This window comes from Coturnix japonica, chromosome 9 (genome assembly GCF_054131305.1).
Source record: "Coturnix japonica strain WE chromosome 9, WE-NBRP24, whole genome shotgun sequence".
Lineage (NCBI taxonomy): Eukaryota > Metazoa > Chordata > Aves > Galliformes > Phasianidae > Coturnix > Coturnix japonica.
Window position 1 is genome coordinate 8,929,404 of NC_140671.1, and position 17,947 is coordinate 8,947,350.

At 56.9% G+C, this 17,947-nt stretch overlaps 3 protein-coding genes across 7 annotated transcripts; 1 reads left to right on the plus strand and 2 right to left on the minus strand.

The window, feature by feature from the left end:
- The first annotated feature begins 45 nt into the window (after positions 1-45).
- CFAP73 (cilia and flagella associated protein 73) lies at positions 46-2,600 on the plus strand. Of its 2 annotated transcripts, XM_015878000.3 has the most exons (7): positions 46-584; positions 842-947; positions 1,291-1,395; positions 1,472-1,672; positions 1,796-2,011; positions 2,090-2,248; positions 2,325-2,600. In XM_015878000.3, exons 1-7 carry the CDS (start codon positions 466-468, stop codon positions 2,451-2,453), a joined length of 1,035 nt encoding a protein of 344 aa, XP_015733486.2. In that variant the 5' UTR covers positions 46-465; the 3' UTR covers positions 2,454-2,600. The 2 variants fall into 2 exon arrangements, with proteins under 2 accessions (XP_015733486.2, XP_085412310.1); XM_085556184.1 differs by having other exon boundaries at positions 71-584; positions 1,472-2,011.
- An 82-nt stretch (positions 2,601-2,682) lies between these two features.
- DDX54 (DEAD-box helicase 54) lies at positions 2,683-7,664 on the minus strand. The gene is made up of 20 exons (XM_015877998.3): positions 7,569-7,664; positions 7,251-7,374; positions 7,102-7,172; positions 6,842-7,027; positions 6,713-6,762; positions 6,540-6,581; positions 6,330-6,425; positions 6,131-6,252; positions 5,848-5,909; positions 5,547-5,678; positions 5,202-5,412; positions 4,925-5,059; positions 4,543-4,764; positions 4,396-4,469; positions 4,009-4,215; positions 3,752-3,897; positions 3,568-3,681; positions 3,269-3,373; positions 3,056-3,159; positions 2,683-2,953 (listed from the first exon to the last, which is right to left on the minus strand). The coding sequence occupies exons 1-20, from the start codon at positions 7,638-7,640 to the stop codon at positions 2,733-2,735; spliced, it is 2,496 nt and encodes an 831-aa protein (XP_015733484.2). The 5' UTR covers positions 7,641-7,664; the 3' UTR covers positions 2,683-2,732.
- A 69-nt stretch (positions 7,665-7,733) lies between these two features.
- On the minus strand, positions 7,734-16,043 carry MAJIN (membrane anchored junction protein). Of its 4 annotated transcripts, none has more exons than XM_085556183.1 (10): positions 15,221-16,043; positions 11,403-11,448; positions 11,096-11,171; positions 10,514-10,639; positions 10,279-10,310; positions 9,816-9,925; positions 9,400-9,454; positions 8,663-8,735; positions 8,435-8,579; positions 7,734-7,984 (listed from the first exon to the last, which is right to left on the minus strand). In XM_085556183.1, exons 1-10 carry the CDS (start codon positions 15,553-15,555, stop codon positions 7,942-7,944), a joined length of 1,041 nt encoding a protein of 346 aa, XP_085412309.1. In that variant the 5' UTR covers positions 15,556-16,043; the 3' UTR covers positions 7,734-7,941. The 4 variants fall into 4 exon arrangements, with proteins under 4 accessions (XP_085412309.1, XP_032303828.2, XP_085412308.1 ...); XM_032447937.2 differs by lacking the exon at positions 15,221-16,043 and adding an exon at positions 11,698-13,060; XM_085556182.1 differs by lacking the exon at positions 9,400-9,454.
- Between the last annotated feature and the right edge of the window lie 1,904 nt (positions 16,044-17,947).

A 17,947-nucleotide genomic window follows, 5' to 3' on the forward strand; every position in this document is an offset into this window, starting at 1 on the left:
CCCTTCTGCAGTGTTGTTCTTGGACCCAGAGAGGAGGGGGTGAGGGAAGCCACGGGGGAGGGGAAGGGGGGGATTCAGAGGGGTGGGAGTGTACAGGAGGGGATTGAGGAATAGATAAAGGTCTGCAGGGGTGGATGGAAGGATGTGAGCAGACACACAGGGAATGGAGGGAATCTGAGTGCACCTGGGGGAACGAGGGGGGACTGAAGGTGAGGTGGGGAAGGGAGCAGTTGTGTATGTGCACTGGTACCCCACTGTCTCCTGCCCAATGATGCTTCCAGGTCAGGCCCCAGCAATGACAAGTCACACTGCAGCCTGGGTTCCCTGTCAGAGCCCTCCTTGGCCACACGTGTGTCCTCCCAGCCTTGTGGGTGACGCTCAGGGCTGTGGGAAGGAAACCTCTGAGGGAGCCTCTGGCTGCCCCTGGCAACAACATTGTGTGCCAGCAACACCGGCTGCCCTGCAATGGCTGCACCACGTCCAGCTCCTCCCCGTGCTGCACGGGCTCCAGATGAGGCCCCAAAGACATCCCCAGGTCTGGAGGAGCATCTGAGCAGGGTGTTCCAGGACAAGCTGCGGCTCCAGTGAGTGCCCCTGCTTCCTCATGTGGGCTGCCATTGTGCCAGTGCTCCCCAAGGGGATGTTTGTGCAGCTGATCTTGGGGTGGGCGGAAGGCTCGGAGGCGTCCCCAGCCCAGCAGGCAGCACCTAGCCCAGCTGGGGTAACTTGGGTAACATGCCCACCTCGTGGCTGAGCCTGGGCAGGCACTTTGGGGGGGTTCTGTTGGGGCTGGGTGTCCTGGCAGTGCTGCTGGATGTGATGGTGTGTGTGTGTGTCACAGGACGGTGCCAACGTGGGACTCAGCATCTCTGCTGCCCTCCAGGCGCCTGCTGCTGAAAAGGAGGGAGGTGGTGGAGGTGGAACGAGCCCTGCAGGCCCAGCGGGAGGTACAGCCCCCAGCACAACACGTGCCCCCCATGTGTGCTTGTTTTCCATCCAAAGTGGGACTGAAACCACAGATTTCCTTTGGGGTCACAGTGGGTTGTGGTGGGGAGAGGAACCTTAAGAAGGTCAACAAGGGCGAGTGTAGAGTCTGGGGAGGAATAACATGGGGATGATTCAGGTCGGAGCCCAGAGAGGTGGTGGAGGGTCCTGCTCTGGAGGTGCTCACATCCCAGCTGGACAGCGTCCCTGTGTAACCACTGTAGGGAACCTGCAGAGGGGCTGGGATGGGGGATTTCTAGAGGGTCCCCCTTGACCCCCGTGATTCAGTGTCCCTGCCCCCCTCAGCACTTCCAGCAGCGGATGGAGCGCCTGGCACAGCGCTGGCAGCAGCTGGGCCAGCGGGAAGAGCAGCTCCGTGATGACACCATCAAATTCAACGCCTTCCTCAAGGTGTGAGCGGGTTCAGGGCCAGGCTTATGGCCACGGCCCTCTGCCATCCCACCAATGGCCTCTCCCCGTGCTGCAGGCCATGTCAGCGAGGCGACAGCGGGCACAGCAGCGGGCAGCTGAGGAGCGGGTGCGGGCGGCACAGCACAGAGCTGAGGCCTCACGGCTGCAGCAGGAGCTGGAGAGGCTGCAGCAGCACAGGGAGCAACTGGGACGGCGCCTGCGGAGCCTCCATGTCTTTGGTGCCTTCTTGCAGGATGTGCAGGCAGCCACGGGGCAGGTGAGGGGTAGGGGGAGGGCTCCTGTCCCAAAGGGCCTGGCCGTGTCCTGTTCATCCCAACACTGCGGCCCAGTTTCAGGACATGCCATCCATGCTGGCCCATTTCATGCTGGCCCATTTCAGGACGTGCCATCCATGCTGGCACATTTCGGGGCACTGGCAGAGGTGCGGGCAGTGCTGCTGCAGCAGGTGGAGGCTGGACGTGTGGCAGTGGCCCAGGGCAGGGCTCAACTCCAGCAGTGCTGCAAGGAGGCTGACAACGAGCTCAGCAGCAGGAAGGAGGAGATGCTCCGGCTCCGTGCACGCCTGGAAGCTGCCCGCAGTGATGTGCTGAAGGAGGTAAAAGCTGCGGGACCCCTATGGCAAAGGGCTGTGGGGTGGGACCACCCGCAGCCCTGAGCTGTTCCCTGCCCCCAGGAGTCCCGCTGGGCTCAGCTGCAGAGTGAGGCAGCCCAGAAGATGCTGCTGCTGGGGCAGATCCGGATGGCAGTGCTGAGCCTCTTCCAGCTCGCCACTACGAGGCTGCAGGTCCCCAAGGATGTAGCCCTGGAGGACACAGAGGCACAGCTGGACGTGGTGAGTGCTGTTTAGCAGCCATGGGGCTGGGAGGGATATGGATTCCACTGTGACACAGAGGTCCCTGTGTCCCCAGCTGCTGCTCTGCATGCAGGACCTGGCTGCCATCTGTGCCGAGCTGGGGCTGTGTCCTCATGTGCCTGCCACCACCACCACACAGCCATGGCATCACAGGGCTGTCACAGCGCCTCCCAGCCAGGAATAGATGGACTTAGGATACAGCGGAGCATGGAAATCACTCCTCAAGTGGCCTCCTGCAAGGCACCGGGACAGACAACAGTAGAGCAGCTGCTCATCTTCAGGCCTTTGGTACTGATAAAGCCTTTTCCCATTAAAACATAGCACAGCTGCAGCCCCGGAGCACTGGGTTCTTTTAGAATTGCACCTAAGGGAGGAATTACCCCAAGGCACGAGATGCAAGAGAGGAGGCAGGGTACAAAACCAGGCAGGTATCTATTTGATGTGTCCTTTGCCAGGTCACCTCCTACATCTTTTTCCGGAGCTTTCCCTTCTTGGTGGCCCCAACGCGGCCAAACGCCATCTGCTGCAGCTCCCGCATCCGCTGCCGGTTCCGTGCCCTCAGGCGCTTCATGCCCCCGCGCTGCAGGAAGCGCTGCTTGGCCGCTGCCTTGCGCTGCTTCAGGATCTGCTGCTTGGTCTTCAGCTCCGAGCGCACCTTGCCCTGGCCAGGGGCCTTCCGGGGGGCTGTGGGACAGACAGGGCCATGAGTGGATGTAAAACCACGCTTGGAGGTCCCAAAGGTAGCAGGGGGGTGCTATGGGGACCGGTGCTTGTCGGGGTACTCACCGTGCCCACGTTTGTGCTTCCCTCTGTACTGCTCCCGGCCTCCTTGGTTGTCTTCATCCTCGTCTCGCTCATCAACCTTGTTTTTCTGCTTCCACTTCTCATAGCTGCGGCAGGTTAAGGGCAGGCACAGCACTTTACATCACTCACCCCCTCCCCACCTCCCTCTCCTGCAGCACCACAGCCCGCTCTCCCAGCACCGTGTGGGCAGGATACAGGTTGTTCTTGTAGGAGCTGCTGATGTAGTGCCCACTCTCCGTCCGCACTTTCTTCTTCTCCTCCTGGCCCGTCTGTCCCACAAAGCGCTTCTTCTTGCGGTCCCTTTTAAAGAGGGAGCAAAGAGGGTGGGAGACTCTTGAACAACAAACCACCTCCATCTTCCTCATTGGGCATCCCAGTTCTACCTGACAATGCCCAATACACAGCACAACTCACTGGCTGCGATGGAAGAGAAACACCCCCCTGGGCTCTGCTCCTTGCCCAGCTCTTCCCTGTCACATTCAGACCCCACTCACCACTTCAGCAGCTGTTTGCTCCTGTTCAGGTTGTGGCTTTCATCGCCCATGAGATCCAGCACAGCCCCAGCCGCCTGCTGCTCAAAGGCACTGCCCTCACCGCCAACACTCAACCTGCGCAGAGGGGGGCAATGAGAGCAGCCCAGGCTGCTGCAGGAGGGTGGGGGGAGCGTTCCCAACTCACCCCCGCTCACTCTCAAAGTCCTTAGGCCGATATGGGATGTAGAAGTCCTCGTCCCGCTGTGCTGGTGGCTGTGGCTTTTTCCTGGCACCATCTCCTGCAGCCCAGCTCCGCTTGCGCTTCCGTCCCACCATGGTGGAGAACACCTCCTGGAAGGGGGCAAACAAGGGGCTGGGGGCTCACGTCCCAAGGCCAGGTTCTTCTGGAGGTTCATATGCTCACTCCAAAGCCAAGACACAGCCCCGTCCCAGCCCTGTTACCTGGAGGTTTTCCTCCTCTCCTTCCTCCTCCTCAGGCCTGGGGGTGGCTGGGGTGACAGGGTGCAGCCTCTGTCCCTCGAGAGCTGCTGCCCGCTTCTCCTGCTGCCCACGCTGGAACTTCTCGATGAGGGCACGATCGTGCCGCCGCTTGGAGCGCATGATGCTGCTGGCCAACGTGTGGGCTGTGGCGTTGATCTCAAAGATGGTCTGTGCACAGAGACACAACAAACGCCAGGAATGCATACTTTAGTGGGCACCGTGAGGATGGGTGGATGGTTGGGCTTGATGATCTTTAGAGGCATTTTCCAACCTCTGTGATTCTATGGGACCTCCCTCTTTTCCAGTCCCTCCCCTCCCTCTGCCTTCCATCCACAGGCTCCAGCTCACCGCCTTGGACTTGTAGGCTTTAATGCTGTCCACTAACTTCAGCCTCTCCAGTTCTGTGTCTTCAAAGTGAGCACCTGGGGAGCAAATATGGATCAGTTTGTCCATAAGGGAGAAGGATGCCGTCCCACAGCGCCCTGAGGCACTCACTGAAGAGTGGGTGGATGCCCAGCTGAGACGTGTCCATCTCCTTCACCCTCTTGATGGACTCGGGTGAGGGGCCGGGCCGGGAGCGCAGGTACTGCTTCTGGGCATTGTCAGCCACACGGCGCAGGCTCTGCAGCTCCAGTGAGCCCTCGTGGTCTGTCAGCAGCAGACACTCCTCATCATCCACCAAGCTCTGCGGGACGCGACCCAGGACCCCATCTGCATCTGCAGCACCAGGGACAGAACATCAGCTCTCTGCAACCCACACCCTGGGAGCAAGAGGGTACAAAACCCTTCTGCACAAAAGCTGGATGCAGGACCACAAAGTCCATGGATAAACCACAAAGGATGTGCAGCCACCTCTACACGTTTGGGTCCCCCTCACCTGCAGGCATCTCTTGGGCACCAGCAAGGATGAGTGGGCGCCCCAGGAAGAGATGGAGGTCAAAGATGTAGGGCATCTCATCAGGAGCCACCAGAGAGTAGGCAGTGCCACTGCGGCCAGCCCGGGCCACACGACCTGGCAGGGTGAGGAGGAGGGGAGGGTGGGAAACCAAAGCCAGCATCAGCCCCTCATCTGGGACAGGGACCTGCTGATACTCCAGGACCCCAAGGGTCAGCCCACTTACACCCTGACCCCATCACCCTGAGGTGACACCTACCAACACGGTGCACAAACAGCTTGGACTTGGCAGGGAAGCTGTAGTTGATGACATTGTCCAGCATGGGGATGTCGAGCCCACGGGCGGCCACGTCTGTCACCAGCAGCACCTGGCACTTGCCATGGGCAAACCTGGCAATGTTGATCTTGCGGGCAGTCTGGTCCAGTGAGCTGTAGATATGGGTACAGCAGATGCCCTGGGACGTGAGTAGCTGCAGACAGAAGGAAGAGAGCACAGAACCCACTTGGAAATGGACCTCCAGCCCATGGAAAGGGTCCTCGGGGTGCTGAGTCCCCAAAGTGCCCACCCAGACCCCAAACACTGGGTACCCTGGGTGCCACTGACCTCCTTCAGATACTCTGTGTGGTGCTTTGTAGCCACAAAGACAACTGTCTGATCCTGGGGCTTCACCACGTTGCGGAGCAGGTGGAGCAGCACAGCTGGTTTGTCATCTCCACGCACGTGGAAGAAAGCCAGCTGCAAAGGGAGGGCAGGGCTCAGCCCTTCTGGGCCGCTGGGCTCTTGGGGACACCTCACAGCACTCACTCCCTTCCACGCTGGTCACTCCTTATGAGTCTCCAGCCACCACGGGGTAACTTGTAGGCACGGGGGCACCTGACGCTGGAGGAAGAGGCACAAAGCTCACCTTGAGCTGCTCACTCAGCTTTGACTCCACATCCAGACGTATCAGCATTGGTTCAGTGAGACCTGTGGGACATGGCGGCATATGAGACACAGTGCTGGGACCAGATCCAGATACTGGGCAAATCTACTTGGCCCAGCCTCAACCCAGCTCTGTTTCTCCAGTCCTGTGACCATCACAGCTGCAGGCCTGGGAGAAATCCCCCCAGTGGATCACTGCCACCAGTATAGGATCACCAAGCCTTGGAGCCAGTCCCATCCCAGCCCATCTACCCCACGCTTCTCACCAGCACGGGCAAACTCAACGAGCAGCTTGGGCAGCGTGGCTGAGAAGAGGACAGTCTGGTGGCTACCCGGCAGCCGAGCGAGGATCTCTTGGAGCTGTTCTGCAAAGCCCATCTCAAAGAGTCTGCAGGGAGAGCACATGGGATGTGGCAGCCAAAGTCCCCCTGCTGCCATCACCACCTTCTCCAAGCACTGACTGACCTGTCAGCCTCGTCGAACACCACGTACTCCACGCTGTGCAGCTTCAGGTTCATCTCCACTGCTACATGCACCAGGCGCCCAGGGGTGGCAATGATTCTGTGAGGGGCAGAGATGGTGACACCGAGCTGCTTCCAGTCTCCCCACATCATCCCAAACCTGACCTTGCCGGCCATGTTCCCACCAAGTCCCCTCCCCTGCGCCCACACTCACATGTCAGGGTTCTCGTGCAGCGCAGCAAACTGATCCTCCATCCTGTGAGAGTGGAGAGAGCCCAATGGCAGGGGATGGCTCAGCCCATATCCCCCCAAGGTTGGGCAGGTTTGGGGCTGTTTTAAGGACGTGGGGGCTGGCAGGGACCTGCTGACAGCAGGGATAGCACTCACTTGTCTCCCCCCAGCACAAGAGCGGTCTTCAAGCCTGTGAACTTGCCCAGCTGCAGGGCGAGAAGGGAAACAGTGAGGCTAAAGCACATTGGGATTCCAACCCCAAATGGTGCCTGCCCATCCCCGTACCTCCTTGGTGAACTTGAGGGTCTGCAGGGCCAGTTCACGGGTGGGTGAGAGGATAAGGGCGCGTGCTCCAGAAGGGCTGGGTGCCTTCAGCCGCTCGAACATGGGCAGGAGGAAGCAGGCCGTCTTCCCACTGCCCGTCCGCGCCATCGCCACCACGTCACGGCCACGCAGGATCACCGGGATGGTCTGTGGGATGCAGCCCTGCTGTCAGTGCTCCGTTATGGGGGGACACGACACAGCACCCACAGCCAGCGCCTCACCTTCCTCTGGATGGGAGTGGGCACTTTGTAGCCCTTCTTCATCACACCCTTGAAGACGGGGTAGCTCAGCCCTACAGGGACATGAAGTAGTGAGGGGATGTGGGTGATGAGGAGCCCTGCAGGGGGGGCGACCCCAACCCCACACGTACCCATGGACTGGAAGCCTCCGGATTTCTTCTTCTTGTTCTGCGCCCGCACCATCGCCGCCGCGTCCGCCGCGTCGGCACCATCGTCCTCAGCCGTGGGGAATGAGGGCAGCGAGGGCACAGGAAACTGGAAACGGTGACGGTGTGTGAGGGACGCGGGGACGGGAACCGGGGGCGGCTGGGACACGGGTACGGGGGGACCGGGGGCAACGGAGCCAACAGCACGTGGGGACGCGGCGCTGGATACCGGGCAGGCCGGCTCCGTGCAGCGGACACGGGAAGGGACCCACGGCTTCAACCCCCATCCCCACACCCTCGTACCGCTGGAGCTGCCCGGTTCTTCTCCCCAGCTCCGCTCGGTCCGCGCCGCTTACGGGCACCCGGCGGCGCCATGACGGGGCGGAAACAGGAAACAGCGCCGGGTATGAGAGCGGAAAGGGCGGAATCCTCGTGTCCCCATCCACGGCCGGAATAAGGAGCGACCCGAGCGGGTTATTTGTTTTATTAGGAGCAAACAGCGGCTCAAAACGCGGAGCTGCAAAGCTGAAGGCTGCGAAGTTCCTTGTTTGTAAGGCAGCACCTTCGCTGCGGGTATTTGCAAATAGGAAACTGAACGCGAAGCATTTGCGAGGCGGGGGGAAACAGAGAACACAAGGCGGTGTTTGCAGTAGGAGCTGGTTGGTCTCTACACAGCTCAGTGCTTCCCACCGAAGAGGTGCTGCAGCGGAGATAACAGCCTAGGGAACAAAACCGGAGCGTGAGGCACAAGGTGGTGATGTGAGGATGGGAGGGATGAAAGGGATGGCACAGCGTGAGATGGAAACGTGGGGAGGAAACACAGAATAACCCGGGGAATGGCGTTGTTATGATTGAAAAGGGTTTTTAGGATCCCCTGAATGGGAGTAAAGCTCGATCCCCGTGAGGTTCTGCTGGGAGGTGTTGAGTCTGGCAGCAGCCTGGCTGTAGATGGCGCTCTGTATCTGATATGAGGCCTTGAATGCCTGCAGGGATGGGGCACCCACAGCCTCCATGGGCAACCTGCTCCAGTGTGTCACCAGCTCTGGGTGAGGAACACGGTTCTCCTTTAAAATGCAGGAGATAAGAGAACAGGCGGCCCTGGGGGATAACAAAAGCTGCGCTGTAAGGCAGCTTTAAGTAGGAGCTGCTCACAGCTGTAACACAGGTACCTTTTCCAGAGCTTTGAGAGAGCTCCTGGTTTAGGCTCCTCAATTCCTTTGGCTGTGATTTGGTCCATTGGTTGCAGTACCCGCGTTCCACCCTCAGGCTGGCTGGATTCTGCTCTTTGTTCCATGTTATTTCCCACAGGTCTCCCTGGAAGGAACAGGAGCAAGAAGAGAAGTACAAACTCACACCCTCCCTCAAACTCCTCCTGTAAGAAATAATTCCTTACTTACATAAACTCTCTTGCTTGCAGCCCATGCTGAGGGATGATGGATTATGCTCACACTGAATTTCTTTGGCATAATTCTGAAAGAAAACACAGCCCAAAAACTTGAAATTGTATCTCACAGGAGGGGTCTGTTGACCTGCTTGCTTTAAGAACTAAATGACAAAATCTAAAGGAAGATGTGTAGGCTGGATTTGACAGCTGGCTGTCAAAACGATGCCTGAAGGACGGGAAGGAAATAATCCTCCCTTCCTGACAAGGCATTATGAGAGGAGAGGGTTTAGGAAGCACCTCTGATCCCTCTGGAACAGCCCCCTCATTAATATCACTACTGATGACATAGTCAGAAAACTCATTATGCTTTTTAAGGAGGAGAGGTAGATGCCTACAAGGCCATCTGTGCAGAGTTGTGGTGAGTTCCAAGTATTGACATCAAAGTCAGCACCTACTGCAGGCTCTCTGTGGGGTCTGATATGAAGAAGGCATCTGGAGGCTTGAAGTCAAGGCAGGCCATTCTTCAGGCTCTCTCAGAGGTTAAGCTTACCCTTAGTGTTCTTAGCTAAAGAACCAGAAAGGCTTGTGTGGTCTCTCTGTAAAACTCATTACCTGGCTAATTGTGATAAACAGCAATCGAGGATGTCACTCTCAGGGGAGAACCTACCTGAAGGCATTTTATGCTTGCCGTCTTAAGCACCTAGGTCTAAATAAATACTGTTGCTTCTTTCTGAATATCCTGTAGCCTACCTTGTCAAATCTATGCTCTGCTTTAATTACACGGTGAGCACTCTCAGCTCCAGGGCTAAAAAGAAGTGAAATAAATAAGAACTGAGTTTACAGAGAACTTACAAAAAGGAAGCAGTCAAGCAATCGTGTCTATGGGCACTATAAGCACTTTATTTTTAAGTCTTTAGTACCTCCAGGCAACAAAATACATACCCTGAGCATATATTTGTACTCAGGGTTCTAATTTTCATTGAGAAGGAAGAGAAAATGTGTACACATTCCCAATAAGAAATCCAAGAGTGGGAAAGGTGTCATCAGTGAAAGGGAAGGGAGAACAACAGGGAAAAGGACTACACAGTAATGATGAGCACAGAAGGTCGGTGGCATAGGAAAGATATTTCTGTATGGCCTTGGAGAATGTTTTGTAGTTGACTGACCTGTCCATACACAACAATGGGTATGAGGTCTCCATTTGACCTTCAGTTCTTCTTCTCTTCACCATTTCTTCCATCTCAGTAGTTTCTGGTATTTCACTTTTTCTCTTGACCTTCAAAACATTGCAAAGTTTGTATTGGCAACACTTGATTATGGCTTTTCTATTTAATAACAAGATTCAGAATTAATGTGTGCTTCTATTTAGTGCAGTCATTCATCCTTACACAATGGAAACAGAAAGGACTTGTGAGTAAAATATTAGCTTTTATATTCAGAGAGATGAACCAGAGAGAAGCCAGCCCAAGAACTGCACCAGTAGTGCCAATTTATCATTTCCAATTAGCAGTAAATGTAAAACTTGAGCATTTCCCATCTTGCAGCAGTTTTGGCTGCAGCCTGGAATATCCCTGTGTACTCTGCTGCTTCAGACTGGACTGTAACTCAGAACACACACATGCAACTTACAGGCTCAGAAGTGTCACTGTTTACTTCTTTACCTGTAACAGAAGGATGACAAAGCTTGGTGATGGTTTACACTGGAGTTTCTCCAACCAACTTATAAGTACATATCTGCTTTGTGCCTTACTTCCTGAGAACAGGACAGCCTGCTGAACTTACACACAGTGCACTGAAACTGAAAAGCTACTGAAAAACACTTCTTTGTTCAGGAAATGACCCAAACATAACCAGGCAGACTTACCCAAAGACAGGCTTTGCTGGAATGAGTTGAGCTCTAGATACATGGTGCAAATGTAGGGATAAGGCACGAGATCGACATTCTTGTGTTTGAATCTCATTTCTGATACTCTTTCCCATTTGCTTAAATCTGAGAGCAATGTTAAGACTTACAAACAAAGCACTACGTTGCCTTCTCTACCAGTAGCACAAAGCTGCTGAGTCTGTAAGGAACATTTCTCATTTCATTAATGTTCTAAAGCAGTGCACAAGCCGTGCTTGCCATTGTGTTTGGTGGGCTCACTATGACTCAGTATATGTGCTTTCATTTCTGGAAATAGATGATCTTTCAGGTCGCTTCTGTGGTTTTCTCTGTCTAAATCTCACTTGGAACTTGGAGTCACTGGTCTAAAAACACTGCAAAAGACTCCTTTGAAATCAGTTCTTTGCTGAAAGCAACGGCTGAGGTGGGTCCTCAGGTAACATCAAATTGTTAAGCTCAAAGTAGCTAAAGATCTGCACAGTACTGAACATGGATGCTGAGTGAAGCAACTCTGCAACATTTACAACTCAAGGAATCTTTTCTTTCATGAGCAGGAAAGGATACATGGAAAGATGGTAAAGTGGTCTGTAGAAAATGGATGTAAATCATCAAGATTTCCAAGGATGACTCGAATTGCTTCCTGGAAAGACCAAAAAAGTGAGGGAATAATACTGACAACATATCCACAGCTCTACTGGAGCTCAGTGTTTGTTCAGGATTTGAAATAAAATAACTTTACAGTTTGGATGAGTTGTTGGAAAGGATATTCTGGATACATACATACAGCTTTGCTTTTCCTTCTCCCCACTCCCTTCATATCACCTGAGCTGCACTACAGAAACATACCGACTGTTATGGCTTCATATCCTACCTCAAACTCCTTGACAGCAATTTCAGTGTTGTTGAGTTCAGGAGCACTGTGAAAACAGATAGAAAGAATTAGTCCCACCTGGGGAAGGGAAGGGGGGAAATTACATTCTCTGACAGAGTTTAAACGGCAACAGAACATCACAAACAGGGCACATTTCTCAGAATGGTGCTCACAGATCCTCTGGCTCTGCTCATTTTTATTAATATTTAAGAGCACCCCTCCCATTTCTCAGGCCTGCCATTACCACACCTTCTAGAAACTGAGAGGCGGCCTATCAAAGTCCTCAGTTCCTCACCTCTGCAAGTTGCCATAGCGGATTTTAAACTTATACACAATTCCTTCTGCATGAAGGAACCTGGTTTCAGGCAGTGGGTATGCAAATGGTTTCAATGGCATCTTTCTTTTTAATCACTTCCAGAGGAAGAAGGCTGGCTGAGGCTCTCTCCTCACCAGGCCGCTCTGACAGCACAGCCTGGCACAGATGGGAGCAGGGCTGGTGCTGGGCCTAGGCTGCGGCCTGCAGCCCTGCGGGCACAGAGGGAAGGCTGCAGGAATGCACCAACCCCATGTTGTTACCATTGGGGTCTTTTGAGAGAAAAAACAAGACCTGGAGCTTTCTTGGCAGCCTCCTGCATTGTACAGACACAACTAGAAAGCTCCAGTGGCTGATAACAAAGCAACAATCAAAGGCAATGCGTAAACAGATGCAAAGGAATCTATTTGGGATCAATATCCACAGATCCATGCTTTCATATCACTAAATATGCCATAATAATCACAGTGCCCTTGCCCTTTCTGCAACCCTGAGCACTGAAACCATCAGAATCCACTCACTCCCTGAACACTGGCATCCTACTCCTCACAGCAGCACTGTGAGAGCCCCCCCTGTGCCATTCCATCTGCCCACATCCCTCATCCTGTGAGAAGCCCCACCTGTGGGGAGCCAAAATGGAGAGCTGGTCCTTTCAAATGCCTTCAAACAGCTGAGCAATACCACCCCATTTAGTAGGGAGGTAAGGCAATACCACCCCATTTAGTAGGGAGGTAAGGCAATACCAGCTGTGTTTCCCCTTTGAACCCTGGGGATGTGGGAAACTCTCAGCACTGCCTTCTCCTTTTTACTATGTGGTTAAGAAAGCCTCACACCTGCAGGCAATTGCTGGCTTATAACCCAAGAACAACATTAACAGCATTTTCCTTTTGCTCCCCTAATTTGCAAACCAGCCTCATTATCTTTGCAGGGAAATGCCCCCAGGTTTTAACTGGCCTCCTGTACATTTGTTTATGAAGCGGACAAACTTGTCCCCCTTAACTGCATCTGCCCTGGGAAAGGAACAGGTTCCCTCTGCTTTGCCCACCAGCGATGCAACAGGGCTGTCTGCTGCCCCTGGCTCTGCCCTGGCTGGATCTGCAGGGCTTCAGCTCAGCCCAGGGCTCCTTCTCCTCCTGTTTCCCAACAGAACCGTTCTCTCTTGTAAGTGGGTGGCAAAGCTGCTGTGCCCTAAGGGCCGGGAGTGTGTGAGACTATGAGATACTGCTGGGTAGGCAGATGAGGCTGTGTGCATCAGAGCCCTGGAAAAACAGCCCAGGTGCAAATTCAGGGATATGAGAAAAGCTGCTCGTTCATCTTCTGTCTGTTGCAGAGCAACGATCTCAGGGAAAAGGAAGGACTGAAGAGCCTCTATAAGTTCAGTGGAGGTGCAGCTGCTGCTGGAAGAAAGAAGCGACAGATGAAATCAGTGGGGAGACAGACGGGAAGTGGCACCTCCTGTGAATGCTTCTGCAAGTGCCAGGGACACAGCCCTCCCCGCTGCACCAGCTGGAGCCTCAGCGCAGCACAAACAGACAGAGAAAATGGAGGATACTTTCAGAATAGAGATGGAGAATACAGGCAGATGTGATGTAGGGGTCTGCAGAAGCCACATTGGGAAGCTGCAATCCTCTGCATGAACAACAAGGAGCCCTGATGCTGAAATGTGGGCCAGCAGGAGGAAAGATGTGCTCACTGTGTGTGATCTGTTGGGCTGAGGGCACTGCACTGGTCACAGCACTGGACCTTAAAGTAAAATGCCAGAGGATTGGGACAAGCAGGATATTGCTGTCCTGGATGGCTGTTCAGTTTGCTGGAGACCCTGTGCCAAAGGGTGTGAAATTATGATATGATATGATATATGATATGATATGATATGATGATATGATTCTTTTGCATCCCTGGCCAAGAACCAGCCAGCCCAGCCCTCCCCAATCCCTGCAAAGAAGGCAGGGCAGCCCTCAAAACCCTGAGCCTCCCCTGTCCCCCAGTGCAGAAATAGCTCCCCCAGCTGCTCCTGGCAATGTTGGACAAAGACATTTCCATCTTTGCATAGTGGTGATGGTTAAAGATGTCCCAGAAAAGATGGTGCCAAAGCCCAGAGCAGCCCTTATGGGAAAACGACAACAGATGTGGCCAGTGCAGGTCATTGGAGCACTGCATCAGGGCCAGCTCCACTGCAGCACAGGGGCATCAGCCACACTGGGGAGCAGGAATGGGAACCTGCTCCATCCCAGCAAGGGAAGATCCTCTGCTGTGTGCAGCAGCCCCACACCCCACTGCTGGCAGCACTGCTGCTGGCTGGGTGCCACCCCGGGACCCACACAGGGGAAGCAGCTTCTGTGAGGGTCCCTTCAAAACAAGGGTGTTCTTGTCTGAGAGATGGGAAAAAAAAAAGATAAAACAGGGTGATCTGCATGAAACCAGACCCGGTGACAGAGGATTTGCTTCCGGACACCTTGGCCAGGATGCTGTGGGGATTGCTTTGCCTTCTTCCCTGCCACCTGCAGGTCCTGCTCACCTCTGGCATGGCCACACCAGCAATAGCACCGCAGGTGTGAGGTAGGGTGGGATGCCACTGTGCCCAGAGCGGCATCAGCTGTACCACAGTGTGCTCAGCAGGGAGCTTTTGCACTACTGCATCCCTGTTGCATCTTTACTGCATCCCTGCCTGCATCCCTGCTGCTTCCCTACTGCATCCCTGCTGCTTCCCTGCCTGTATCCTTACTGCATCCTTATTGCATCCCCACTGCATCTCTGCCACTTCCCTGCTGCATCCCTTTTGCATCCCTATCTGTATCCCCTCCTGCATCCCTGCTGCTTCCTTGTCTGTATCCTTACTGCATCCTTGCTGCTTCCCTATGGCATCCCCACTGCATCCTTACTGCATCACTGCATCTCCGCTGCTTCCTTACTGCATCCCTATCTGTATCCCCACAGCATCTCCGCTGCTTCCCTGCCCGTATCCCGTCCCTCTCACGTTCCCACCCACACAAACCCCACTCCCGCATCCCCGGTTCATCCCCCACATCCCTCGTGGCCGCACTGTGGTTACCCTTTACCCTCACCCCCTCCGTCGCCCCCCGGAGCCGCCCCCGCCGCTCTCCGCCTCCTCGGGGCGGTGCTCGGTGTCTCCTTATTAAGGGGCATCGCCGCGGGGCGCGGGGAGGGGGCGATGGACTACGCGGAGGCGGATTATTACTACGGGGAGGCGGAGGAGGAGGGCAACGGGACGGCGTGCTCCTGGCAGGCGGACTGGGAGGCGTCGTTCGCTTTGCTGCCCGCTCTGTACGCTCTGGTCTTCGTGCTGGGGCTGGCTGGCAACGCGCTGGTGCTGCTGACGGTGTGGCGGGGTCCCCGATCCAAGCGGCGCTCGGCCGACGCCTACATCGGCAACCTGGCGCTGGCCGACCTGGCCTTCGTGGCCACGCTGCCGCTGTGGGCCGCCTACACGGCGCTGCGCTTCCACTGGCCGTTCGGCGCCGCGCTGTGCAAGCTCAGCAGTTACCTGGTGCTGCTCAACATGTTCGCCTCCGCCTTCTGCCTGGGCGGGCTCAGCGCAGAGCGGTACCGCGCCGTGCTCCGCGCCGCCCCCCCGCCGCCCCGCGCCGCCTCCGCCCGTGTCCGCCGCCCCGCGGCTCTGGGTCCTTTGGCCGCGCTCTGGGCGGCGGCGGCGGCGGCGGCTCTGCCCGCTCTGCTGCTCCGCGAGGCGCGGAGGGACGCGCGGAACCGCACGTTGTGCGACCTGCGGCTGGGGGGGGACGGCGGCGGGGCGGAGCGGGCGGCGGCGGCGCTGAGTCTCGGGACCACCGCGCTGGGCTTCGCCGCTCCGCTGCTGCTCATGGCCGTGTGCTACTGCTGCGTCGGCAGCGCCGTCCGACGCCACCTGCGGCCCCGACGAGCAGAAGCGGCGGCCCGGAGGCGGCTGCTGCGGCTGATCGCGGCGCTGGTCGGGGTGTTCGCCGGCTGCTGGCTGCCCTTCCACCTGCTCAAGAGCCTCTTCGTGCTGGCCGCGGCCGGGCTGCTGGAGCTGCCGTGCGCGCTGCTCGGCCTCATCTCCCGCCTGCATCCCTACGCCACCTGCCTCGCCTACCTCAACAGCTGCCTCAACCCGCTGCTCTACGCTTTCCTCGACGGCCGGTTCCGCGCTCAGTGCCGGGCGCTGCTGGGGCTGCGCGGAGCCCGACCGCCCCCCGCCGCCTCCTCCACGCTGAGCGCCCCGACGCAGCGCTCCGAGCTGCCCTCCTCGGGGGGCACCAAGGTGTAACGGCGCCCCTTCCTCACAATAAACGGCCGTGCCGCCCTCGGAGCTCGCTCCCTTCTTCGTCCCATCGCGGCCGGAGCCCACGCGGCTCCGCCCCGGGTGCGTTTTACTCGGGTCGCGTGAACCCGGTGGGTTCGGAGAGTCAGGAGTGAGCCCTGCACCCATGTGAGCGCGGGGCTGGGCTGGGGCTGCGCTCCTGGAGAGCCGCAGGGGGGTCACCCCATCCTGCTGGTACGGGGCAGCCTCGTCCTGGGGCCGGGTGGGTGCTGGCGGTCCAAGGGCTGCTCCGTTCGTCCGTGGATGGGTGAGCGCTACTTTGAGCCCCAGCTCTGCAAATCCAGTGCGGTTCTTACCCTGTCCCAGCACCCACATCCAAGGCTGCGGCCACAGCGTGCTGAGCCCACCCCTGTGCGGTCACCTGGAGCCCTCCTGCAGCTCCTCACCTTGCTCATGTAGCTCCACCTGAGCAGGTCACATCTCCAGCTCCATCCTGCTTTCCTGCCACCGGTTCAGCCTCTGCAAGAGGCTGCTGTGCCCTGGGTTGTGAGCTCCAACCAGACCAGATCCACATCCCTGCAGCCGTGGGCATGAGGGGTGAGATGCCAGACCAGATCATGGTGGTGATGGAGCTGCTGTGGGCAGTGTGTGCACTGGGATGGAGGGATGAGGGGAGGGAAGGTATCCCAGCATAGAAAGCATCTGCCAGCCCCAAGTTTGTGTCCTGCAGGCTCTTCCCACACCGTAGGTCTGCTCTGGGTGGGGGGGGTGGGAGAAGGAGCTGGAACAGCTTGGGGTCCTTCCCTGGCTTTCTGCTTCACTGCTTCATACCTGGGAGACACATGCAAGAGTGTCTGTGCTCTTAAATGCCCATGGAGGAAAAGCCGATGCTGGGCCAGGGCCAGGAGCTGGGCACTGCCTCCAGCTTCCAGATCTGCTCTCATTGCAGAGGTCTGGACAGATGCAGAGCTTTGGGATGGGTTTGGTGGTGGCATACTGACCCTGGCCATGCTGTTGGGCCACCCTCTGGTTGTCCCCTGGCTCAGATATGGTGGGACAGTGGCTTGCACAAGGCCAGCAGAGCTGGGGAGAGGGGAGGAGGTAATGGCTAGGAACCAAAGGACAACGCAGCCCTACAGCACAAGGGCATATAGAACTCCAAGGGGTCCCCACAGCCAGGGCCCACCCTAGGGCTGCAGTGGGCCTCAGGATGAGCAGCTGTGGCACAACAGCTCCTGCAGCTGGGCCAGGCTCAGGTTGCCCTGTGCCACTGTGGGGCTGAGGATGCTGCTGCTGCTGCCAGGAGCTTGTGGCAGTGATGGGAAGCTGTCAGCTGCTCTTGGCACAGGGACAAGGGCTCACTGTGCCCCTCGCGGTGCCTTGGCACGAGGCTCAGTGCAGCGCTCAGTGGGTCCCTTCTCTCCTGCAGGGCAGACAGCAGTGGAGCTTTTCATGTCGGCAGAGCCGCTTCCAGGCAGCTGGCAGGAAAAGGAAGGCCTCATCCTCTTGTCTCCAAACAAACAGCACAGAGCCCACAAAGCCAGGGTCGGGCTGGGGCTGCCCTGCAGGGCTGGGGATTCCTCCGCTGCCCCGAGGTGTTGCCCTGGAGACCTGGCAGCACAAGGCTGGCACCTCTGCACGCGCCCACGTTCCCAGGCGCCCACAGCCCCTGTGCAGACAATGCAGCACTTCATGAGCCCCCATGGCAGCTGGGCTGCAGGTTCCCTCAGCCCCACAGAGCAGCCCAGGGGGGCTGAGCAGTCCAGACCTGCACAGCACTGCTGCCCCAACCAGCCTCAGCTGCAGCCTTGGAGCCATGTCCACAAGCAGCCTAAGCCTGCTCCTTGGGTACCAGCACAGCAGATGCTTTGCTCTGAGGGCTTGGTCACAACACTGGCCTCAGAAGGGTCTTAATGCCCCTGACCTGAAGGCACTGGTCAAGCATGAGGTACATCTCAGGACCCTGAGGCCACA

Excerpts from the sequence above, each read along its gene's own strand:
- MAJIN (XM_085556182.1), bottom strand. The coding sequence starts at position 15,555 with ATGAGCAGCAGCGGAGCGGCGAAGCCCAGCGCGGTGGTCCCGAGACTC. Across the intron at positions 11,172-11,402 it reads TTGCTGTCAAGGAGTTTGAG|GAAGCAATTCGAGTCATCCT; the intron begins GTAGGATATGAA and ends TGGTCTTTCCAG. Across the intron at positions 8,580-8,662 it reads CTGCAAGCAAGAGAGTTTAT|GGAGACCTGTGGGAAATAAC; the intron begins GTAAGTAAGGAA and ends TGTTCCTTCCAG.
- CFAP73 (XM_085556184.1), top strand. The coding sequence starts at position 466 with ATGGCTGCACCACGTCCAGCTCCTCCCCGTGCTGCACGGGCTCCAGAT. Across the intron at positions 585-841 it reads CAGGACAAGCTGCGGCTCCA|GACGGTGCCAACGTGGGACT; the intron begins GTGAGTGCCCCT and ends TGTGTGTCACAG. Across the intron at positions 1,396-1,471 it reads AATTCAACGCCTTCCTCAAG|GCCATGTCAGCGAGGCGACA; the intron begins GTGTGAGCGGGT and ends CCCGTGCTGCAG.
- DDX54 (XM_015877998.3), bottom strand. The coding sequence starts at position 7,640 with ATGGCGCCGCCGGGTGCCCGTAAGCGGCGCGGACCGAGCGGAGCTGGG. Across the intron at positions 4,765-4,924 it reads TGCCCAAGAGATGCCTGCAG|ATGCAGATGGGGTCCTGGGT; the intron begins GTGAGGGGGACC and ends CTGGTGCTGCAG. Across the intron at positions 3,160-3,268 it reads AGCTCCTACAAGAACAACCT|CTATGAGAAGTGGAAGCAGA; the intron begins GTATCCTGCCCA and ends AACCTGCCGCAG.